Source organism: Hylobates moloch, unplaced genomic scaffold, assembly GCF_009828535.3.
Source record: "Hylobates moloch isolate HMO894 unplaced genomic scaffold, HMol_V3 SCAFFOLD_9, whole genome shotgun sequence".
Lineage (NCBI taxonomy): Eukaryota > Metazoa > Chordata > Mammalia > Primates > Hylobatidae > Hylobates > Hylobates moloch.
Window position 1 is genome coordinate 71,006,128 of NW_026652284.1, and position 21,354 is coordinate 71,027,481.

Sequence of the window (21,354 nt, forward strand, 5' to 3'; positions counted from 1 at the left end):
GTGTCGCTTATCTGCATCCCCTCAAAATAGTCCACATTTCTAGATCTGACTGACCTCCCTATTCAGAACATGCGGGTTTTAACACTCTCTCTCATCTCAATTACTTTCTTTTCTACCTAGTCTACTACTTGAGAAATTCTAACTGCTTGAGAAGTTTAGATGAGGCTCATCTAAACTCATGAGAATACTTTGTGAGACCAATTTCCGCTGAGACTTTTGTGGCAGCTGTGGGTCCTTTGCTTCTGACAGAATTATTAAGCTGACCTGAAAACTCAACAACTTGAAAGACTAAGGTGCAGGATAGAAAAACAAAACAAAACTGTAGTTTGGTAATGCAACACCACTGATTAAGTACAGAAAGGCAGGGAGAAACTAATTTGTTGTTAGCATTTTAGTAGAGAAGATGGCACACTGGATATCCATGAGAATATAGCCTGCTTCTTGACAGATAACAGGCCTACTACATCTGCTTATAAACTGTGCTCTACTTTTTCATCATACCTAATGTTCAGACTCTACTTTTCAATGATACTTCACTTAAACTGATGAGGATTGGTTTTCACACATTTCCGTAAGTGCAATATAACTCTATTTTGCTTAAGTTCCTGAAACCCACATACAGGTTTCAACAAAATAGGTCTTTTCTTCAGGAAGTTCTTCTAGTTACCAAAGGAAAAGAATTTTAAGGAATCAATATTTGTTCCAAATCATTCTTTCTAATGCCATGACTTAGACAACATACATTTGCCCTACTCACACTGGTATTGTGATTCAAATGAGAAACATCAGTCACAAACGTGAGAAACTTGGAATAGAACTTTAGTCCAAGCTCAGCCACTTCCAAAGATGTCACTATCCTTCCTTCCTGCCTGCCACGTCTTGGAGTTTGCAGATCTGCTGAAATTCTGGACTCCACCGCTCATTCCACTTCAAAGCTTTGGTATGGCTCATAGTCCTAGTTGTGTGATGAAATCCCTCCTGGCAATTGATGCCTCCCTTCTCTCTTGATGGTGTCACCAACATTCCCAAATCATCCTTAGTGCATCCCTTCCTTTTCTGATAGGAAAATTTGAGGATGTCACTCTCCTTTTCAAAATTGTTCCATGGCTTCCCATTGCCCATAGTGGTCTCGAATTTACTCTGCATCATAATCTCCTAGGGAACCTCGCCCTCAACCCAAAGATTGTGATTTACTAGATGAGACCTTCTCAGTTATCTTCATGTCTAACAAGTACCCTAGAGTAGTGTTTCTCAAACTTAAATAAGCCTACAAATCACCTGGGGGTCTTATTAAAATGCAGATTGTGATTCAACAGGACTGGAAGTGGGCCTGAGACACTAAGTTCTAACAAGCTCCTAGGTGAAACTAATGCTGCTGGTCCACAAAACAAACTTTGAACAGAGAGGTACTAGAGGATTCTGACGCAGGTGGTCAAAAACACTTACCTAGACTTGAGGATCAAAGAGCATTTGGCAAGGATTGTTTCCAACACATACAGCTTTGTCTCCCATCACTTTTAGGATTTGTTTCCTTGCTGCCTCTGATTCTCAAATATGTTCCAGCCCTGTTCTTTATGTCTTGGCAGTGCTGAACTACACATACTCCTGCAAACATGACAGGAAAACTGCTGCTTCCATGCCTTTCCTCTGAGTATCCAGCAGGTTAAGCCCTATTCATCTGTTAACTGAGCCATTGGTGGTGTTTCTCCTATGAAGCCCTCTCTGACTCACCCAGGCAGACTTGGGCATTCTTTTTCTTTCTTTTTTTTTTTTTTTTTTCAAAGACAGGACCTCGTTCTGTCACCCAGGCTGGAGTGCAGTGGCACAATCTCGGCTCACTGCAACCTTGGTCTCCCTGGTTCAAGTTCAAGCAATTCTCCTGCCTTATCCTCTATTTGGATTGCACCTTGTATCTGGGCCCTTGAACCATTGTCTTTAACAATGATTAGGTGTATTGCAGTTGTTCCTTGGAATGTTTATCTCTCGTCTCTGACTGTAGGGTTTCTGTCTTTTCACCTTTGTATTCCAAGCTCCTACAATAGCACCTAGCACATAAAAGGCCCTAAGTAAAGGTTTGTTAGGCCACAGAATGAGTAAGTGAACACTCGCTATGATGAAGTGGAGGGGAGTTATCTCTCTTTATCTATGTTGGATGTGTCTGGCTCTTTCAACTAACTTCCCTCTTTGAGTTTATTGGAGCCCCCTTGCCTTGACTGCCTGACCCATATCCCTCAGTGAATAAGTTATAAAAGAGCCTTAGTGACACTGAGCTGCACCACCTCAAAATAACCCTTACACTTAGATTTCCAACTTAAGCTCCTATCCACGACTTAAGTATTGTAATTCTCTTCCTTCTCAGTCATTTTCTTTACTATCTAGTGATTGTTCTATTTTTCTAACTTGGAGAGTTGAGACGAATAAATGGATGAATGAAGGACAGAAAGAATGAAGTCTAGATAGGTGTCAGCTCTGAAGCTTCTAGTCATTGTTTTTCTTATATGCTTTATCAGCATATGTCAGCATCTGTGTGCATAGGTCCAATTTCAAAGTGGAAAGACAACTTAAATTCTCTCCAGGAACCTCTACTAATTAAGCCAAATGTCTGTGAATGAAATATTTATTTTAAAAAGTGGCTTTACTCTCTCTCTCTCTCTCTCTATGTATATATATAAGAAAATATAAGAAAATTGGAGCACCAGCCTAGTGCATCCTATATATATCTATATATCCTATATATATCTATATATACATATATATATACACATAGATATATAGAGAGAGAGAGACTTGCTTTTTTAGCATCAATTTTTTTGTTTTCACTTTCTTTTTTTTCTTTGTTTTTTTTTTTTTTTTTTTTTTTTTAAGAGACAATGTCTCATCTGTAGCCCAGGCTGGAGTGCAGTGGCACTATCACGGCTCACTGCAGCCTCGACTTCCCAGGCTCAAGCAATCCTCCCACCTCAGCCTCCCAAGTAGCTGGGATCAGAGGCACATACCACCATGCTGTGTGGCTCAGGCTGGTCACGAATTCCTGGGCTCAAGTGATCCTTCTGCCTTGGCTTCCCAAAATACTGAGATTATAGGCATGAGCTTTCATGCCCAGCCTGTTTTCACTTTATATTTTTGTCTATTTGCATTTAAAAACCCTGTCACAATCCTCTTTGAGGCATTATATATACAAGTTTTTAAATAAAAATGAAGTAACAGCTTCACTTTTTGGCATTTTTCTTATGCTTTTTGCTTGTTTCAACATAGTATAGACTCGGTTCTGATATTCATTATTTTTCCAACTTATGAATATTCTACAGCCACATTAACTGCTTGCTGGCTGATGAAGAGTGTTCATTTGTTATAAATAATTGCACAAATAAAGTTAAACATATTTGTCAACCTTATCAAAAAGTCAACATTATAACCACAAATTAAAATGTTATTTTGAAGCAGGTATTTAAGGAGTAAATATTTTATTTATCTTCCAACTAATCACTTTCTAAAGAATCTTTATAAGGGATAGTTTACACCGCATTGTTTTTAAGGAATGCATTTTACTTTTTGTCAAAAATATGTTATTTGTTTTTAACCTAAGTGTATACAGACTGTATTTTGACAACCATGATCTGGAATTGATTTAGTGCTCACCTGTGTTTATTTTCTTCTCAAAAGAAGTCTGTACATTAACTAATATATCAGTCAATGGCACTTTCCAGTTGTTATTAATATCAGTATGAACAAATATTTCCTAGAGTATTAAATAAATTAATCAAGGCGGTTTCCATCAAACATGCTGAAATGTATTCCCATAATCTCAAGTGGCTTATATGTGATTATATTTATCATTTCAATTCAGTTCCACAAATACTGTGGCACATTAAAGAGAGATGGCAATAAACTACAGTTCATCCAAGGAAGGGTTCAGAGGAATGGTGAGGACTATTCATGTTTTAGTGTCTGAAAACCCTAGATCTTCTCAATATATAAATTTATGTTAAGCTAGTTTGCTTTCATTATAGAAATATATAGATTTCTATAAGTAAATATAAGATTTTGCATTTATATATATTTCAACTTACTAGTTTAGGATCAGTTCATGTTCCATACTTTTAATTTCAATCATAAATCCACTATATTATTTATTCCTAGCAACTGAAAAAAGTGATAGACTTTACTTTTCTCTGCCCAAATTGTTGGAAAAAAAAAAAAGATTGTGACAGGGACAGTTACATAGAAGGTGCCACAGAAGACCCTCTCATGTTTTGCATCACTGACTCTTAACCTTGAAAAGAGCTTACCTTCCTTAAATGTTTCCTCCAAGAAACAATAAAATGTAGGTTAACTTTTTTTCTAAAATTACTATCCCAGTGAGATCTATAATACTATGTTGTCAAAAACAATTTTTTATTGAAACATCCTTGTCAGTAGATCCAGATTCATTTTTCCCTACTTTTGTAGGAAGGAACATTTCTTCAAGGATAATGGTAATCATTCAGATTTCCTTTTCTTTTTTCTTGATGTCTTAGTGAAATGAGCAGATTGTCACCTTATTTAGTCTTATTTGGAAACCTTCCAGTTTTCACTTATAGCTGACATTTTGTTTTACTCATTTAAGGAGTAAATCATTAGTTGATTTTTTTGTTTTGTGTTTACCTAAACTCAAATATGAATTTATTTCAATATTTTCATTTTTCAGAATATTTTTCTCAGCACTTGGGCGAGTATGAGAATGTACTAGCAGCACTTGAAGACCTGAATCTTTCCATCCTGAAGGCAATGGGCAAAACAAAGAAAGTAAGAAAATGTTAATGTTTATTTTCTATAAAAATCTCTTCTATGCATTGGGAGCCAAGATGGCCGAATAGGAACAGCTCCGGTCTCCAGCTCCCAGCCCCAGCGACACAGAAGACGGATGATTTCTGCATTTCTGCTTGAGGTACCGGTTTCATCTCACTAGGGAGTGCCTAACAGTGGGTGCAGGACAGTCGGTGAAGCGCACTGTGCGCGAGCCGAAGCAGGGCGAGGCATTACCTCACTCGGGAAGCGCAAGGGGTCAGGGAGTTCCCTTTCCTAGTCAAAGAAAGGGGAAACAGACGGCACCTGGAATATCGGGTCAGTCCCACCCCAATACTGCGCTTTTCCAACGGGCCTGGAAAATGGCACACTAGGAGATTGTGTCCCGCACCTGGCTCGGAGGGTCCTATGCCCACGGAGTCTCGCTGGTTGCTAGCACACCAGTCTGAGATCAAGCTGCAAGGCGGCAGCGAGGCTGGGGGAGGGGCACCCGCCATTGCCCAGGCTTGCTTAGGTAAACAAAGCAGCCAGGAAGCTCGAACTGGGTGGAGCCCACCACAGCTCAAGGAGGCCTGCCTGCCTCTATAGGCTCCACCTCTGGGGGCAGGGCACAGACAAACAAAAACTCAGCAAGAACCTCCACAGACTTAAAGGTCCCTGTCTGACTGACAGCTTTGAAGAGAGTAGTGGTTCTCCCAGCACGCAGCTGGAGATCTGAGAACGGACAGACTGCCTCCTAAAGTGGGTCCCTCACCCCTGAGCAGCCTAACTGGGAGGCACCCCCCCAGTAGGGACAGACTGACACCTCATTCAGCCGGGTACTCCTCTGAGACAAAACTTTCAGACGAACTATCAGACAGCTGAATTTGTGGTCTCACGAAAATCCGCTGTTCTGCAGCCACCGCTGCTGACACCCAGCCAAACAGGGTCTGGAGTGGACCTCTAGTAAACTCCAACAGACCTGCAGCTGAGGGTCCTGTCTGGTAGAAGGAAAACTAACAAACAGAAAGGACATCCACACCAAAAACCCATCTGTACATCACCATCATCAAAGACCAAAAGTAGATAAAACCACAAAGATGGGGAAAAAACAGAACAAAAAAACTGGAAACTCTAAAAAACAGAGCACCTCTCCTCCTCCAAAGGAACGCAGTTCCTCACCAGCAACGGAACAAAGCTGGATGGAGGATGACTTTGATGAGTTGAGAGAAGAAGGCTTCAGACGATCAAACTACTCTGAGCTACGAGAGGAAATTCAAAACAATAGCAAAGAAGTTAAAAACTTTGAAAAAATATTAGAAGAATGGATAACTAGAATAACCAATGGAGAGAAGGGCTTAAAGGAGCTGATGGAGCTGAAAGCCAAGTTTCGAGAACTACGCGAAGATTGCAGAAGCCTCAGTAGCAGATGCGATCAACTGGAAGAAAGGGTATCGCAGATGGAAGATGAAATGAATGAAATGAAGAGAGAAGGGAAGTTTAGAGAAAAAAGAATAAAAAGAAATGAACAAAGCCTCCGAGAAATTTGGGACTATGTGAAAAGACCAAACCTACGTCTAATTGGTGTACCTGAAAATGATGGGGAGAACGGAACCAAGTTGGAAAACACTCTGCAAGATATTATCCAGGAGAACTTCCCCAATCTAGCAAGGCAGGCCAGCATTCAGATTCAGGAAATACAGAGAATGCCACAAAGATACTCCTCGAGAAGGGCAACTCCAAGACACATAATTGTCAGATTCACCAAAGTTGAAATGAAGGAAAAAATGTTAAGGGCAGCCAGAGAGAAAGGTCGGGTTACCCAAAAAGGGAAGCCCATCAGACTAACAGCTGATCTCTCAGCAGAAACTCTACAAGCCAGAAGAGAGTGGGGGCCGATATTCAACATTCTTAAAGAAAAGAATTTTCAACCCAGAATTTGCTACCCCGCCAAACTAAGCTTCATAAGTGAAGGAGAAATAAAATACTTTACAGACAAGCAAACGCTGAGTGATTTTGTCACCACCAGGCCTGCCCTAAAAGAGCTCCTGAAGGAAGCACTAAACATGGAAAGGAACAACCGGTACCAGCCACTGCAAAAACATGCCAAATTGTAAAGACCATCGAGGCTAGGAAGAAACAATAGCAACTAACGAGCAAAATAACCAACTAACATCATAATGACAGGATCAGATTCACACATAACAATATTAACGTTAAATGTAAATGGGCTATATGCTCCAATCAAAAGACACAGACTGGCAAACTGGATAAGGAGTCAGGACCCATCAGTGTGCTGTATTCAGGAAACCCATCTCACGTGCAGAGACACACATAGACTCAAAATAAAGGGATGGAGGAAGATCTATCAAGCAACTGGAAAACAAAAAAAGGCAGGGGTTGCAATCCTAGTCTCTGATAAAATAGACTTTAAACCAACAAAGATCAAAAGAGACAAAGAAGGCCATTACATAATGGTAAAGGGATCAATTCAACAAGAAGAGCTAACTATCCTAAATATATATGCACCCAACACAGGAGCACCCAGATTCATAAAGCAAGTCCTCAGTGACCTACAAAGGGACTTAAACTCCCACACAATAATAATGGGAGATTTTAACACCCCACTGTCAACATTAGACAGATCAACGAGACAGAAAGTTAACAAGGATATCCAGGAATTGAACTCAGCTCTACATAAAGTGGACCTAATAGACATCTACAGAACTCTCCACCCCAAGTCAACAGAATATACATTTTTTTCAGCACCACACCACACCTATTCCAAAATTGACCACATAGTTGGAAGTAAAGCTCTCCTCAGCAAATGTAAAAGAACAGAAATTATAACAAACTGTCTCTCAGACCACAGTGCAATCAAACTAGAACTCAGGATTAAGAAATTCACTCAAAACCGCTCAACTACATGGAAACTGAACAACCTGCTCCTGAATGACTATTGGGTACATAATGAAATGAAGGCAGAAATAAAGATGTTCTTTGAAACCAACGAGAACAAAGATACAACATACCAGAATCTCTGGGACACATTCAAAGCAGTGTGTAGAGGGAAATTTATAGCACTAAATGCCCACAAGAGAAAGCAGGAAAGATCCAAAATTGACACCCTAACATCACAATTAAAAGAACTAGAAAAGCAAGAGCAAACACATTCAAAAGCTAGCAGAAGGCTAGAAATAACTAAAATCAGAGCAGAACTGAAGGAAATAGAGACACAAAAAACCCTTCAAAAAATTAATGAATCCAGGAGCTGGTTTTTTGAAAAGATCAACAAAATTGATGGACCGCTAGCAAGACTAATAAAGAAGAAAAGAGAGAAGAATCAAATAGATGCAATAAAAAACGAAAAAGGGGATATCACCACCGATCCCACAGAAATACAATCTACCATCAGAGAATACTACAAACACCTCTATGCAAATAAACTAGAAAATCTAGAAGAAATGGATAAATTCCTTGACAAATACACCCTCCCAAGACTAAACCAGGAAGAAGTTGAATCTCTGAATAGACCAATAACAGGTTCTGAAATTGTGGCAATAATCAATAGCTTACCAACCAAAAAGAGTCCAGGACCTGACGGATTCACAGCTGAATTCTACCAGAGGTACAAGGAGGAACTGGTACCATTCCTTCTGAAACTATTCCAATCGATAGAAAAAGAGGGAATCCTCCCTAACACATTTTATGAAGCCAGCATCGTCCTGATACCAAAACCTGGCAGAGACATAACCAAAAAAGAGAATTTCAGACCAATATCCTTGATGAACATTGATGCAAAAATCCTCAATAAAATACTGGCAAACCGAATCCAGCAGCACATCAAAAAGCTTATCCACCATGATCAAGTGGGCTTCATCCCTGGGATGCAAGGCTGGTTCAACATACGCAAATCAATAAATGTAATCCAGCATATAAACAGAACCAAAGACAAAAACCACATGATTATCTCAATAGATGCAGAAAAGGCCTTTGACAAAATTCAACAACCCTTCATGCTAAAAACTCTCAATAAGTTAGGTATTGATGGGACGTATCTCAAGATAATAAGAGCTATCTATGACAAACCCACAGCCAATATCATACTGAATGGGCAAAAACTGGAAGCATTCCCTCTGAAAACTGGCACAAGACAGGGATGCCCTCTCTCACCGCTCCTATTCAACATAGTGCTGGAAGTTCTGGCCAGAGCAATCAGGCAGGAGAAGGAAATAAAGGGTATTCAACTAGGAAAAGAGGAAGTCAAATTGTCCCTGTTTGCAGATGACATGATTGTATATCTAGAAAACCCCATTGTCTCAGCCCAAAATCTCCTTCAGCTGATTAGCAACTTCAGCAAAGTCTCAGGATACAAAATTAATGTACAAAAATCACAAGCATTCTTGTACACCAATAACAGACAAACAGAGAGCCAAATCATGAGTGAACTCCCATTCACAATTGCTTCAAAGAGAATAAAATACCTAGGAATCCAACTTACAAGGGATGTGAAGGACCTCTTCAAGGAGAACTACAAACCACTGCTCAATGAAATAAAAGAGGATACAAACAAATGGAAGAACATTCCATGCTCATGGGTTGGAAGAATCAATATCGTGAAAATGGCCATACTGCCCAAGGTCATTTATAGATTCAATGCCATCCCCATCAAGCTACCAATGACTTTCTTCACAGAATTGGAAAAAACTACTTTAAAGTTCATATGGAACCAAAAAAGAGCCCGCATCGCCAAGTCAATCCTAAGCCAAAAGAACAAAGCTGGAGGCATCACGCTACCTGACTTCAAACTATACTACAAGGCTACAGTAACCAAAACAGCATGGTACTGGTACCACAACAGAGACATAGATCAATGGAACAGAACAGAGCCCTCAGAAATGACGCCACATAGCTACAACTATCTGATCTTTGACAAACCTGACAAAAACAAGAAATGGGGAAAGTATTCCCTATTTAATAAATGGTGCTGGGAAAACTGGCTAGCCATATGTGGAAAGCTGAAACTGGATCCCTTCCTTACACCTTATACAAAAATTAATTCAAGATGGATTAAAGACTTATATGTTAGACCTAAAACCATTAAAATCCTGCAAGAAAACCTAGGCAATACCATTCAGGACATAGGCGTGGGCAAGGACTTCATGTCTAAAACACCAAAAGCAATGGCAACAAAAGCCAAAATCGACAAATGGGATCTCATTAAACTAAAGAGCTTCTGCACAGCAAAAGAAACTATCATCAGAGTGAACAGGCAACCTACAGAATGGGAGAAAATTTTTGCAACCTACTCATCTGACAAAGGGCTAATATCCAGAATCTACAATGAACTCAAACAAATTGACAAGAAAAAAACAAACAACCCCATCAAAAAGTGGGCAGAGGACATGAACAGACACTTCTCAAAAGAAGACATTTATGCAGCCAAAAAACACATGAAGAAATGCTCATCATCACTGGCCATCAGAGAAATGCAAATCAAAACCACAGTGAGATACCATCTCACACCAGTTAGAATGGCCATCATTAAAAAATCAGGAAACAACAGGTGCTGGAGAGGATGTGGAGAAATAGGAACACTTTTACACTGTTGGTGGGACTGTAAACTAGTTCAACCATTGTGGAAGTCAGTGTGGCGATTCCTCAGGGATCTCGAACTAGAAATACCATTTGACCCAGCCATCCCATTACTGGGTATATACCCAAAGGACTATAAATCATGCTGCTATAAAGACACATGCACACGTATGTTTATTGCGGCACTATTCACAATAGCAAAGAGTTGGAACCAACCCAAATGTCCAACAACGATAGACTGGATTAAGAAAATGTGGCACATATACACCATGGAATACTATGCAGCCATAAAAAATGATGAGTTCGTGTCCTTTGTAGGGACATGGATGAAACTGGAAAACATCATTCTCAGTAAACTATCGCAAGGACAAAAAACCAAACACCGCATGTTCTCACTCATAGGTGGGAATTGAACAATGAGAACTCATGGACACAGGAAGGGGAACATCACACTCCGGGGACTGTTGTGGGGTGGGGGGAGGGGGGAGGGACAGCATTAGGAGATACACCTAATGCTAAATGACGAGTTAATGGGTGCAGGAAATCAACATGGCACATGGATACATATGTAACAAGCCTGCACATTCTGCACATGTACCCTAAAACCCTAAAGTATAATAAAAAAAAATAAAAATAAAAAAAAATAAAAAAAAAAAATCTCTTCTTTGAAAAAGATTTTTCTTGAAAATCATACCTATTTTCAAGTATAGATTCTTTATTATCACTGATAGTTTATTTTTCTTCATATTAAATGAGATATGTTATTCATTTGTAACATAATTATAAACACTATATGCCTAAGACTGTGCTTTGTGTTGAGGATACAAAGATACAAAGAGCTGTTAGAATAGCTCTCAGCCTGGTGGTGATACAAGTGTGTAAACTAAGTAGTATGTTTTCGATCTTGTCCCTCCCCAAATCCCATGTTGAATTGTAATCCCTAGTGTTGGAGGTGGGGCCCGGTGGGAGCTGATTGGATCTTGGATCACCATTCCCATGGTGCTGTTCTCCTGATGCTGAATGAGTGAGTTATCATGCGATCTGGTTGTTTAAAAGTGTATGGCGCCTCCTCCGCCGCTCTCCTTCCTCCTCTGGCCATGTGACATGCCTTGCTTCTCCTTTGCCTTCCACCATGATTGAAAGCTCCCTGAGGCCTCCCCAGAAACAGAAGCCACTATGCTTCCTGTACAGGCTGCAGAACTGTGAGCCAATTAAACCTCCTTTCTTTATAAATTACCCAGCCTCAGGTATTTCTTTATAGCAATGAGGGAACTGACTAATACACTAAGCATTACGGTATAGCCCAATAAGAAGCACAAGATAAGACATCTAATTCATGCTGGAGATGAGATGACACCTGAACACTTAGAGATAAAGGAAGTTGGTAGAGCTGGACAAAGGAGACCTAAACACAGGGAAGAGCACGTGCAGAGGCTCTGAGTCAAGAGGGTCACAGGACACTCTAGGAAATGAAGCTGGACAGTAAGGATAAAGTACCAAAGAGTGGCATGATGTAAGATGAAACTGGAGCTAGGGAGGGCCCACATCTTTCATGATGTCAGCAAAGCTAAGGATTTAGGCCTGTATCCTAAGTGCAAATAAATCAGCAAATAATTTATGCAGAAATAAAAACAAAAAAACTCATGCAGTCTTTCAAAAAGACCATACAAGAATTAACTTAGGATTGGGGTGGATAATATAGAGGAATAGGATCAGAAAGATGAGTCAGTAGGCTAGTTCATTAGTCTGGGTAAGAAATGTTGATATTTGGAAAACAATAAAGACTCAACTGAATTTTGAAAACTAAAGTTCAGAAAGTCCCCTAAAACTTCAAGGAAAACAGAAAATATAAGAAAATTGGAGCACCAGCCTAGTGTATCCTATATCCAAATAACAAATTCCAAAAAGAGAGAAAAAAAAAGGAAAGCAGGTAAAAAGTGGAATCAGAATACATTTTCTTTAGACCTCTTCAGGAATATTTGGAAACTGTATAATAACTTCATCCCTTGGAAACTTCTCTCCAGAAATGGCCATTAAAAATTTATCTGCTTTGTGTGTCTAGCTTCTTCTTGCTCTTCAAGTCTCATCTTAAATACCATGGCCTCAGAAAGGTCTTCTCTGACCGCTCTATCTAAAAACAAGAAAAGGTCATCTCAATCAGAGTAGATCATCTGTTCCTTGCTGGCAATTTATCATAATCAGTGAGTAACTGTGCAATGTTTTCGTTGTTGTTTATTTGTTGTCTGTAAAGAGAGAGAAGGGCAGTGACTGTTTTTTGGATTTTTTAAGATTTTTTTGTTTTGTTTTTGGTTTACCATGTTTACTCTGAACCTAGCACAGGACCTGACAATTAAAATCACACTCAAAAAATTTATTGATGGATTAAATTAATTGATTGGTTAAATGAACACACACATAGTTCCAAAAGCTAAATACTTTTGCTCCTAAAAGAAAAATTGCTCCTAAGTTAATTTAAGAAGCTTCCAGAATGCCTCTAATAGGAAGAAAAAAACAAGTTATATATTCTTCCTTATTTCCTCAGAAATATGCACTAAAATCATGTTGTTTTCCTTGTATTAAGACAATGAGATTTTGTGGGATTTAAATTGAGGTCAACCTGTTGTTTTGGTTTCTTAAGTTACAAAATCTTTTTCTTGGCACCGACCCTTAAAAACGCATCTGATTCATATTATACTGTTTAACCAAGAAAAACATATGTCTCTGATTTAAATTAAAAAGGAAAAAGAAAAAAAAGAAATAGTCAAAATTAAAATTAGAAAAAGCCCGTTTGTGTAATAGCTCAAAGATGAGTAAAATGCAAGAGTTTTGACGTTTCTCAAGCCACTGTTGAATAGACATTTTCTCCACACTGTCTAGCACATGGACCCTTCAGAATGAGAAATCTAGCATTTTTCTCTATATTTCTACACAGATAAAAAGTCCTGTCTCAGTAGGAAGATCTGATTGTTCTAGGCTTTTATGAAAAATGAAATACAAGCCTTTTGTGATCTATCTTGACTGGCAGTACCTCTGTTTGCAGTGTCAGAGAATGGATAAAATGGGATTTAGCTGCCTACCTTAAACTCCAGGAAGTGACTCAGGACAGATACAATCTGTCATTATTTTCCCTCCTCCTCCTTCTCCCTTGACCCCAGCCTTTTGTCAGATCCTCAAAGGCTACATGGATTATTTTACTTTGCTTGTTATTCTGGAACAAAACACCATAGGTCAAATTCCACATGGCCATTTGAAAGTCCCAAAGGTAACTAAAACCAGAACCCTCTGTCTGAATTTGGAATGTCTCACACACACACACACAAAAATAGCTTTGTCAATTAGTTTTTCTTCTTTCTACAGGGTAGAGGTGATAAGCTAACTTGCAGCATTAGTATGTGAAGTGCTTGTAATCTCAAAGCAAATGTAGAATTCTGATGCTACAGCTGAATTCATCATGTGCTATGTTATATAAACACAAATGGGATTTCCTGTTTATTAGTAGGGCTTAAAAGGAGATTATCATAAGCTAAAGTGAAGAATGGCATTCTTAAAATAATTATTTAGGGTTTGTTAGTTATCTTACTGAGTGCAGCTGTGAAATTTTCCAAAATTAAAATGTATATATATTTTTTTCTTCTGACAGTTATTTTTCAAACAAACACACCCTACAATACATTTTCAACAATTTTAAGAAAGAAATAGACTTAAATCCTAGCACTGCCGGGCCTCTGCCTCTCTCATACTCTCCTACATCTGTCTTCAGGATCTGTTGATTCTCTCTTTAGCATCTACAGATCCCTTTATCTCAATCTTTTCATCTCTCCTCTCTCTCTAGTTTTTTTATGTTGAGCATCTGGGCCTCCCAGGGCTCCATAGTCCTTTCACTAAAGATCACAATCATTTTATTTGAGTCTTACTGTGAAAAAGATGAAATAGCAATAGGACACAGAATTTCTATTTGGGACAAACATCATTACTATAATTTTATGTAGGACTTATTATTAAAATTTTCCCTTGTTTTAGGCAAAATATCCAAGCTGAAATGATACCATATGTGGCATAGTAAAATACCCTTGTAGGCTTATAGAAGGCAAGCATTTTAATTATTCATTACAGTTTCATTGCAATCCTTTAAGTATTCAATCCTTAAGTATTTAAAAATAAAATGAAAAAATTATTCTTGGACTTCAGAGCAACCAAAAAAAAAAAAAAAACACCTTTTAAACTGTTTATTTGACATCTTCTTTTTTCCTTGAAATTATCTGCCAAAATGGGTCTGCTTAGGGAAGAGGAAGTAGAGACTAGGAGGATGGAAAATAAGAGAGAAGTGTCTTGAGGTTGCAAGTTTGGTTGAATAGGACAGAAGCCCTGAGTCAGGCCCAAGCCTTGGAATCCTCCATGCAGCCCTGGCCAGACTTCTGCCCAACACCTGGCAAAGGGGACCTCAACGCCTCTGGAAAGGTTGCTCAATGAAGCAAGGAGGAACATGTTCTCTCATAGCAGACCCAAGTTATCCTGAAGGACTCTACAGTACCTACTTCCTGGACAGAGAAACCTCCATCTCTAACTGGGTAAGGTAGAGATAGAACTGAGATGAGAACCCTAACCCTTCTAATTCATGTGAGCATGACTTTGGGTGTAATTTAAAGGTGATAAAAAACCACTTTGAGTTTATTGATAGAGTTCACACAGTGGTGTAGATGATTAGTTCAGGCAAAGATCATCAACAAGGTGGTGGCTAAGGTGGATATGCTAGGAGGATGGAGGATACAGTACATAGTAATGTCTGGGCAGGCTCAAGACTTGCATTGGCACCTACCTGGCAATCATGTCACTGGTTCTTTCTAGCCATTGCTGCAGCCCCACCAGACTCTTGGTGACTGATCTGACTTCTCTGAGCCAAGTTGCCAGACGATGCCTAATGACTCTTCTTTCTTGCCAGGCTAGGGCTTCCGTGGCTATGATCAAAAAGAGGATGAAGAATAGCTGTCAATGCCAACTAGCATTCATATAGCACCTTGGAGTTTTCAACATGTTTTAACATACAGTATTTCAGTTACTCTTCATCACATCTTAGTAAGGAATGTTAGGCAAAAGTTAATATACACATTTCAAAAATGAGGAAACTGAGTCACAATGTAGCTAGTTGATTTATCAATATCCTAAAGATAATGAGATTTAAACCAAGTGATTCTCATTTAATTTTTTTTATTTAAGGTTTATGTCGTTCCATATGAACATGCTATAAATATGCAGCTGTAGGTTCTATCATGACACAAAACATTTCTGGTATTAGGTACCTTTGGTCTTTGAAACAATCAAAGTCTTTAGAGTTCAGCTGTGGCTCAGCAAAGGCATAAAGATTTTTAGCTTCTCTGTCAGAAATATTTTCAGTTTTGCTTTTGACAAATGAATAAGTAGGTGTCCAGAGCTTAGTGTAATATGTGAAGAAAATGTGAAAGAAATTATAGACAGAAGCAGATGATAATTAAATGCTGAAATCATAATTAAATCCTGAAATCAAAAGATGAAGGTGCATAAGCAAAGTTCTAGGCAAGGAAGTGCATATTTTTTATTATAGTTTGTTGTCATTAGAGAAATGAACTTAAATTAGAAAATAAGAGAAGTTACATACCTATGTCAAACAATGGATATTTAGCTTTTTACTTACTAGAATGAAATATATCCAAAGGAAAGGCTACTGTACTTGAGAGAATTAAGCAAAAATATTGGTCTTCTGGGCTCTGGATGAATTTATAAAGGATCCGAAAGCATTCCAATAGAAGTCCTACTGATTTTTTTTTTTTCAGATAGGTAACTGTACTATTTCTTGGTTGACACTTAAAATGCCATGTTTACTATTTGCTAAATACTTATAATGTACTCAGTTTTGTGTCAGAGCTCACTATTCTGTTCCCGTGGTAAACTGTCTTTTGTAGTATTAAGTATTATTAACACGTTATCTTAATTCTTGTATACTTAGATATATTTGAAAATGTAAAAGTGCAGGTCTTCTCTGTTCTCTCTCTTTTTTGTTTTTGTTTTTTGTTTGTTTGTTTGTTTTGTTTTTTTGGTGGAGACAGGGTTTCACTATGTTGCCCAGGCTGGTTTCAAACTCCTGAGCTCAGGTGATCCATCCACTTTAGCCTTCCAAAGTGCTGGGATTACAGGCGAGAGCCACAGCGCCTGGCCTGATTGTTCTTCTTTAGCAGAGATTTTTGCCCTTAGTTTGCCATGTTTGCATAAGTTTTATAATTGTTTTTTTCAATTCTGGGAAAAACTTTTATTGGAATTTTCATTAAATTTATAAAGTAATTTTGAGAGAATTGTCATCTTGGTAATATTTTTCCTTCCCATGAAGGCACAAATATATTTTTTCATTTATTCAAGCTTCTTTTTATGTCTCATTAAATATTTTTATGATACCTCATATAGATTCAAAACATTTCTTGTTAAATCAGTTCATATATATTTTATATTTTTATTGTTTTATAAATGGCCACCCTCTCTAACTTCCTAACATAATGGTGGTGGTATATTGGAAAATGATTAATTTTTGTATACACATTTGGTAACTAGATTAGCTACCATCTTGAGTAGCTGTTCTGTCCGTGACATGCCATTTATCATCCTTTACTGATATTACAGCTTGAACATCGAGAGCCTCTGCACCGTAAGAAACAACCCACCTAATCTCTCTTTTAGGGAAGTTGACCAATCTGTATATAGTCTTTAATGCCCTATCTTCTCCCATCTTTTTTATCTGAACTTTGAAGCTATACTTTACACCTATTGTTGTTACATAAGATTTCAAATTCTACTTCATTACCACAAGGCAGTAATAAACTATGACTTATACTTTAGAATCTTGTGTCTGAAAGGAACAAGATCATTTTCCACAAAACCAAACATAGTTTTAAAAAGCTTGAGTAGCAAAATTCCATAAATACAAACATGTAAAACATTAGCCGATTCTTACATATTTTTAACAGAAAAGACACAAACAAGTAAGTAAATAATGTATTTAATTAATTGGCAGTACATTGATATAGGCCAGAAATAAACTTGATGTTCAGAAAAGGGAGAGGTCAGTGCTCACTGAGTAATCAGATAAAACATCAGGGAGAAGGTGAGACTCAAATGAGTCTCAAAGAATGGGCAATTTTAACAAAGGAAAAATAGAAGAGAAGAACCTGCAGATAATGACCCTACTTTGACTTTTTAAGGAGGCAGCTATGAAGCCTAGTTCCATCAGAGGCCCTCTTTCATGTCCAGAAGAGGCTGTAGTTTACAGATGGAGGGGTCAGGTCGTGCTGACTGCAGTTGGTATTTCACCTTATTTACAGTTTCTCGAATGAATGTATAAATAGCAAACTGCGATCTTGCAAATAATCTTGAATCAAGGGGACTTAAAAAAAAAACTTAACAGATTGCTAGAGCTGTGGTAGGTAGAAGCTCCAGGTCAACTGCTGGTGTACCCCAAAGCCACAGAGGTCCCTATTAGTAATCATTTTTTTCATGACTGTTTTCTATTTTCAGACAGTCCTACCAATCCTTCCTCCCCATCCCAACCAGAAATAAGATACAGTGATAAATTATTTTTATTTTGTTTCACGTACCTATAATTTCAAATAGCCATTTTTTTTCCTTTGTAGGGATTTTCTTCTATTTATCTTACTTAGATTGCTAGCGGGAACATTTATTCCTAATAGAAAGTGGGAGTTAATTTTCTGCCTAATGAAAGGATGAGTACAAAGTACACTGTTCTATTTAAAAAGAAAAGCTGTTTTATTTTGCCCAAAAATATAGTTCTGAACTACAGTTGCCTGAGTGAATGTACAGCCCCATTTCTGAAGAACTGAACTTTGAAATTCTAAAAGCTAGATAAGGGAGAGAAGTTAATGCAGATATTCATGGGGGATAAACAGCACAGCATGTGATTCCTTCTGTCACGAGAATTAAATTTAATATGACTCATTTCTTTTGCCTGAAGTGGAAAAGTGCAGAAGGAGAGATTAAAAATTGGTCTGTGTTGTGTTTCTCAGATCTGATAGGCATCAGTTATTATCATGTTGAAGTTGTTCTTTCCCATTTTTATTTACAAAGAGGAAATACTAAATATTGCAAACCAGAAATACTAAATGTGAGAATTAATTAGTTTTGGCAAAGTCCTTATTTTCAAAATAAGTACATCCAAAAGAATGTACTTTCAAAAAGAAAATGAATATGTGCAAAAAAAGCTATTATAGGTGCTTCCTCTTGGCTGCAGGACAAAAGAGCTCAGGGCCACATGGTATTGTGTGACATCCCTTTGGAATGATTTATCCCGTGACCTGTCAGTTGTGTAATAACACATGGAATGTAGCTCTAACAGCCATGCAGGGTTACTGAATTGACTGAGATCTCTGGGAAACTTTCCTACAATTTCTTTGGATTTCAGTTTGAATTTCTGTTATGGATCATACTCACTTTTTAGGACTATCAATTATGCCACAAGCAGCCTAGTTTGTGACAGTATGGGAAGGAGATGTTTTCATCAGTTGTACATCTAGGTTTCAGAATACTGGCTGTGTATTATTACTCTGTAAGACTGAATGTCCATCTGGGAGACCACTTAGCTTTATTTTATGAACCAAAATAATAAAAATAATAATGTAATAGCATAGCTAACATCTATGGAGCCATTACCAGCTTCCAGGTACAATGCTAAGTACTTTTATTTTAGTAATGTATTTTATCCTAATCTTCTTGGGGCAGATTCAGTGATTATCGCTGTAAGTGTAATAGGAAACGAAGACAAAAAATGCCAGCTAATTCCCTCAAGGTCACACAGCTGAGATGTGGATAGCGATCTTAAGTTGATTCCCATGAATTGCTTTCTAGTCCTCCTTGGCACGAAGTTATTATAGTTTCTAGTCAATTTCTTGAGAAGATGACAAAAATTATGGCTGAGAAGACAGAAAATATACTGAAGGATTTGTTAATTGTAATCGTTATCTACTGCTCAAGTTTCTGTGGGTCAGGAATCCAAGGGTGGCTTAAGTGGGTGATTCCTATTCAGAGATTATCATGAGATTGTAGTCATTTTAAGGTCCTTGAGGAGTTGCTTTTGAGCTCACTCACATGGCTGCTGACACACTCCAAGGAAATAGAGTCAGCTATGTGGCTTCCATTTGTCACCACATGGGCCTCTCCATAGGGCTGTGCCTATGACATAGTAGCTGCCTTTCTCTAAAGAAGTGATTGTAAAAAGAGAGAGGAGCTGGGCGCGGTGGCTCACGCCTGTAATCCCAGCACTTTGGGAGGCCAAAGTGGGTGGATCACTTCTGCCATATTCTATTCACCAGAAGCCAGTCAATAAGTCCAGCCCACACTCAGTGGGAGGGGAATTAAACTCCACTTGTGTGTATATATCTTTAAAACTACCATAGTGGTCAACTTTTAAATTTGTGTGCGTGAGTGTGTGTGTGTGTGTGTGTGTGTGTGGTGGAGTGGTGGAAGAAAATCTTTATCTGTTTTTTTGCTCCATTTATATCTACCCCATTAAAAGAAATCAAATTGATTTTTGAAACTCTGACATACATGCCTATCCCTTATATTAGCTGAATGCTTCTAATATGGTTTGGCTGTGCCCTCACCCAAAATCTCACTTTGAATTGTAATCCCTACAATCCCCATAATCCCCGAGTGTCAAGGATGGGACCAGGTGGAGGTAATGGGATCATAGGGACTGTTTCCCTCATGCTGTTCTCATGATAGTGAATATGTCTCAGGCGATCTGATGGTTTTATAAGCGTCTGGCATTTCCCCTTCTTGCACTCCACCCTGCCACCCTGTGCATAAGGTACCTGATTGTCCTTTGCCTTCTACCGTGATTGTAAGTTTCCTGAGGCCTCCCCAGCAATGTGGAACTGTGAGTCAATTAAATGTCTTTTCTTTATAAATGACCTAATCTTGGGTATTTCTTCATAGCAATGTGAGAACAGACTAATACAGTAAAAATTCTGAAAGATAATGAGAATCAATTATGTTTTATCTTTAGAACTAAGCCACATATACAAGTGTATATATAATGAATATATATCAATAGAGCCAAAACATATATAGCAAGATGAAAAATACATTTTCCTGAGTTTGAGTTAATATTAAATATGGTCACTCTAAAACAAGTTTTTAAAGAAGTATTTTTAAACTATCAGCTTTCAAACAAAGAGGGTTCCAGATTTTAATGTCTGAAAATCCATGTCCCTGAAAAACAACTCAGTTTATTCACTGGTTCAGCAGAAATTCCATTCTAGGAAATGAAAGGAATCTAAGTTTTGCAACACAATGCCCTCAAGAGTCTCACCATAAAGCAAAATGGGTAATTTAGGACTATCTGCCATCCAAAACTTTAAGTAGATTTCATAAGAAAGGTTTAAACAACATGTGGTAAGACTAATAAATAGGAAAGCATCACTTTGTCCAGTAAATCTGGAAAGTTATCATGGAGTAAACAGTATTGAAGATAAACTTCAAAGAGTGGAAGGTTTATGGCTAAAGATTGCTGGGAAATAGTGAGAATGAAAGTCACTTCAAGGACAAGAAGTAATAGAAACAAAAGTGTGAGAAACACAATGCATTTTCATAGAAATTTGGGGAATACAGAGTGTTTGAAGCATTAAGCAATTTTGGACATAGTGAGTGTCCAGGCTGACAGGCAAATTGGCTGAGAAATTTAGCATTTAATCATTAAGCAGCAGAGGTATATTGGAAGTTTTTGAATAATGGAAATAAAGAAAGTTGGTCACATGAGGGTCAGTTAGGAAAGCTTTACTTCTCTCATATCTACTTATTTGCTTCCCAACTGTCACCTCTAAAATGAGGATAATGTTTAGTCATCATATTGATCTTTATTGTTTGTTTGTAAGTTTCCTACTTACATAATATGTAGCTATTCTACATGTTATGTCATTTTGTGTATATTTATATATATATTATCCTAGGTATTTCTATGAA

The 21,354-nt window shown here is 38.0% G+C and overlaps 1 protein-coding gene across 1 annotated transcript in view; it reads left to right on the forward strand.

Annotated features, from left to right (window-relative positions):
• NECAB1 (N-terminal EF-hand calcium binding protein 1) overlaps positions 1-21,354 on the forward strand; it is a 176,524-nt gene that overhangs the window by 87,566 nt on the left and 67,604 nt on the right. Inside the window, exon 5 of the mRNA XM_032760018.2 lies at positions 4,688-4,785. Coding sequence (XP_032615909.2) covers positions 4,688-4,785 — 98 coding nt within the window. The remainder of the gene's footprint in view (positions 1-4,687; positions 4,786-21,354) is intronic.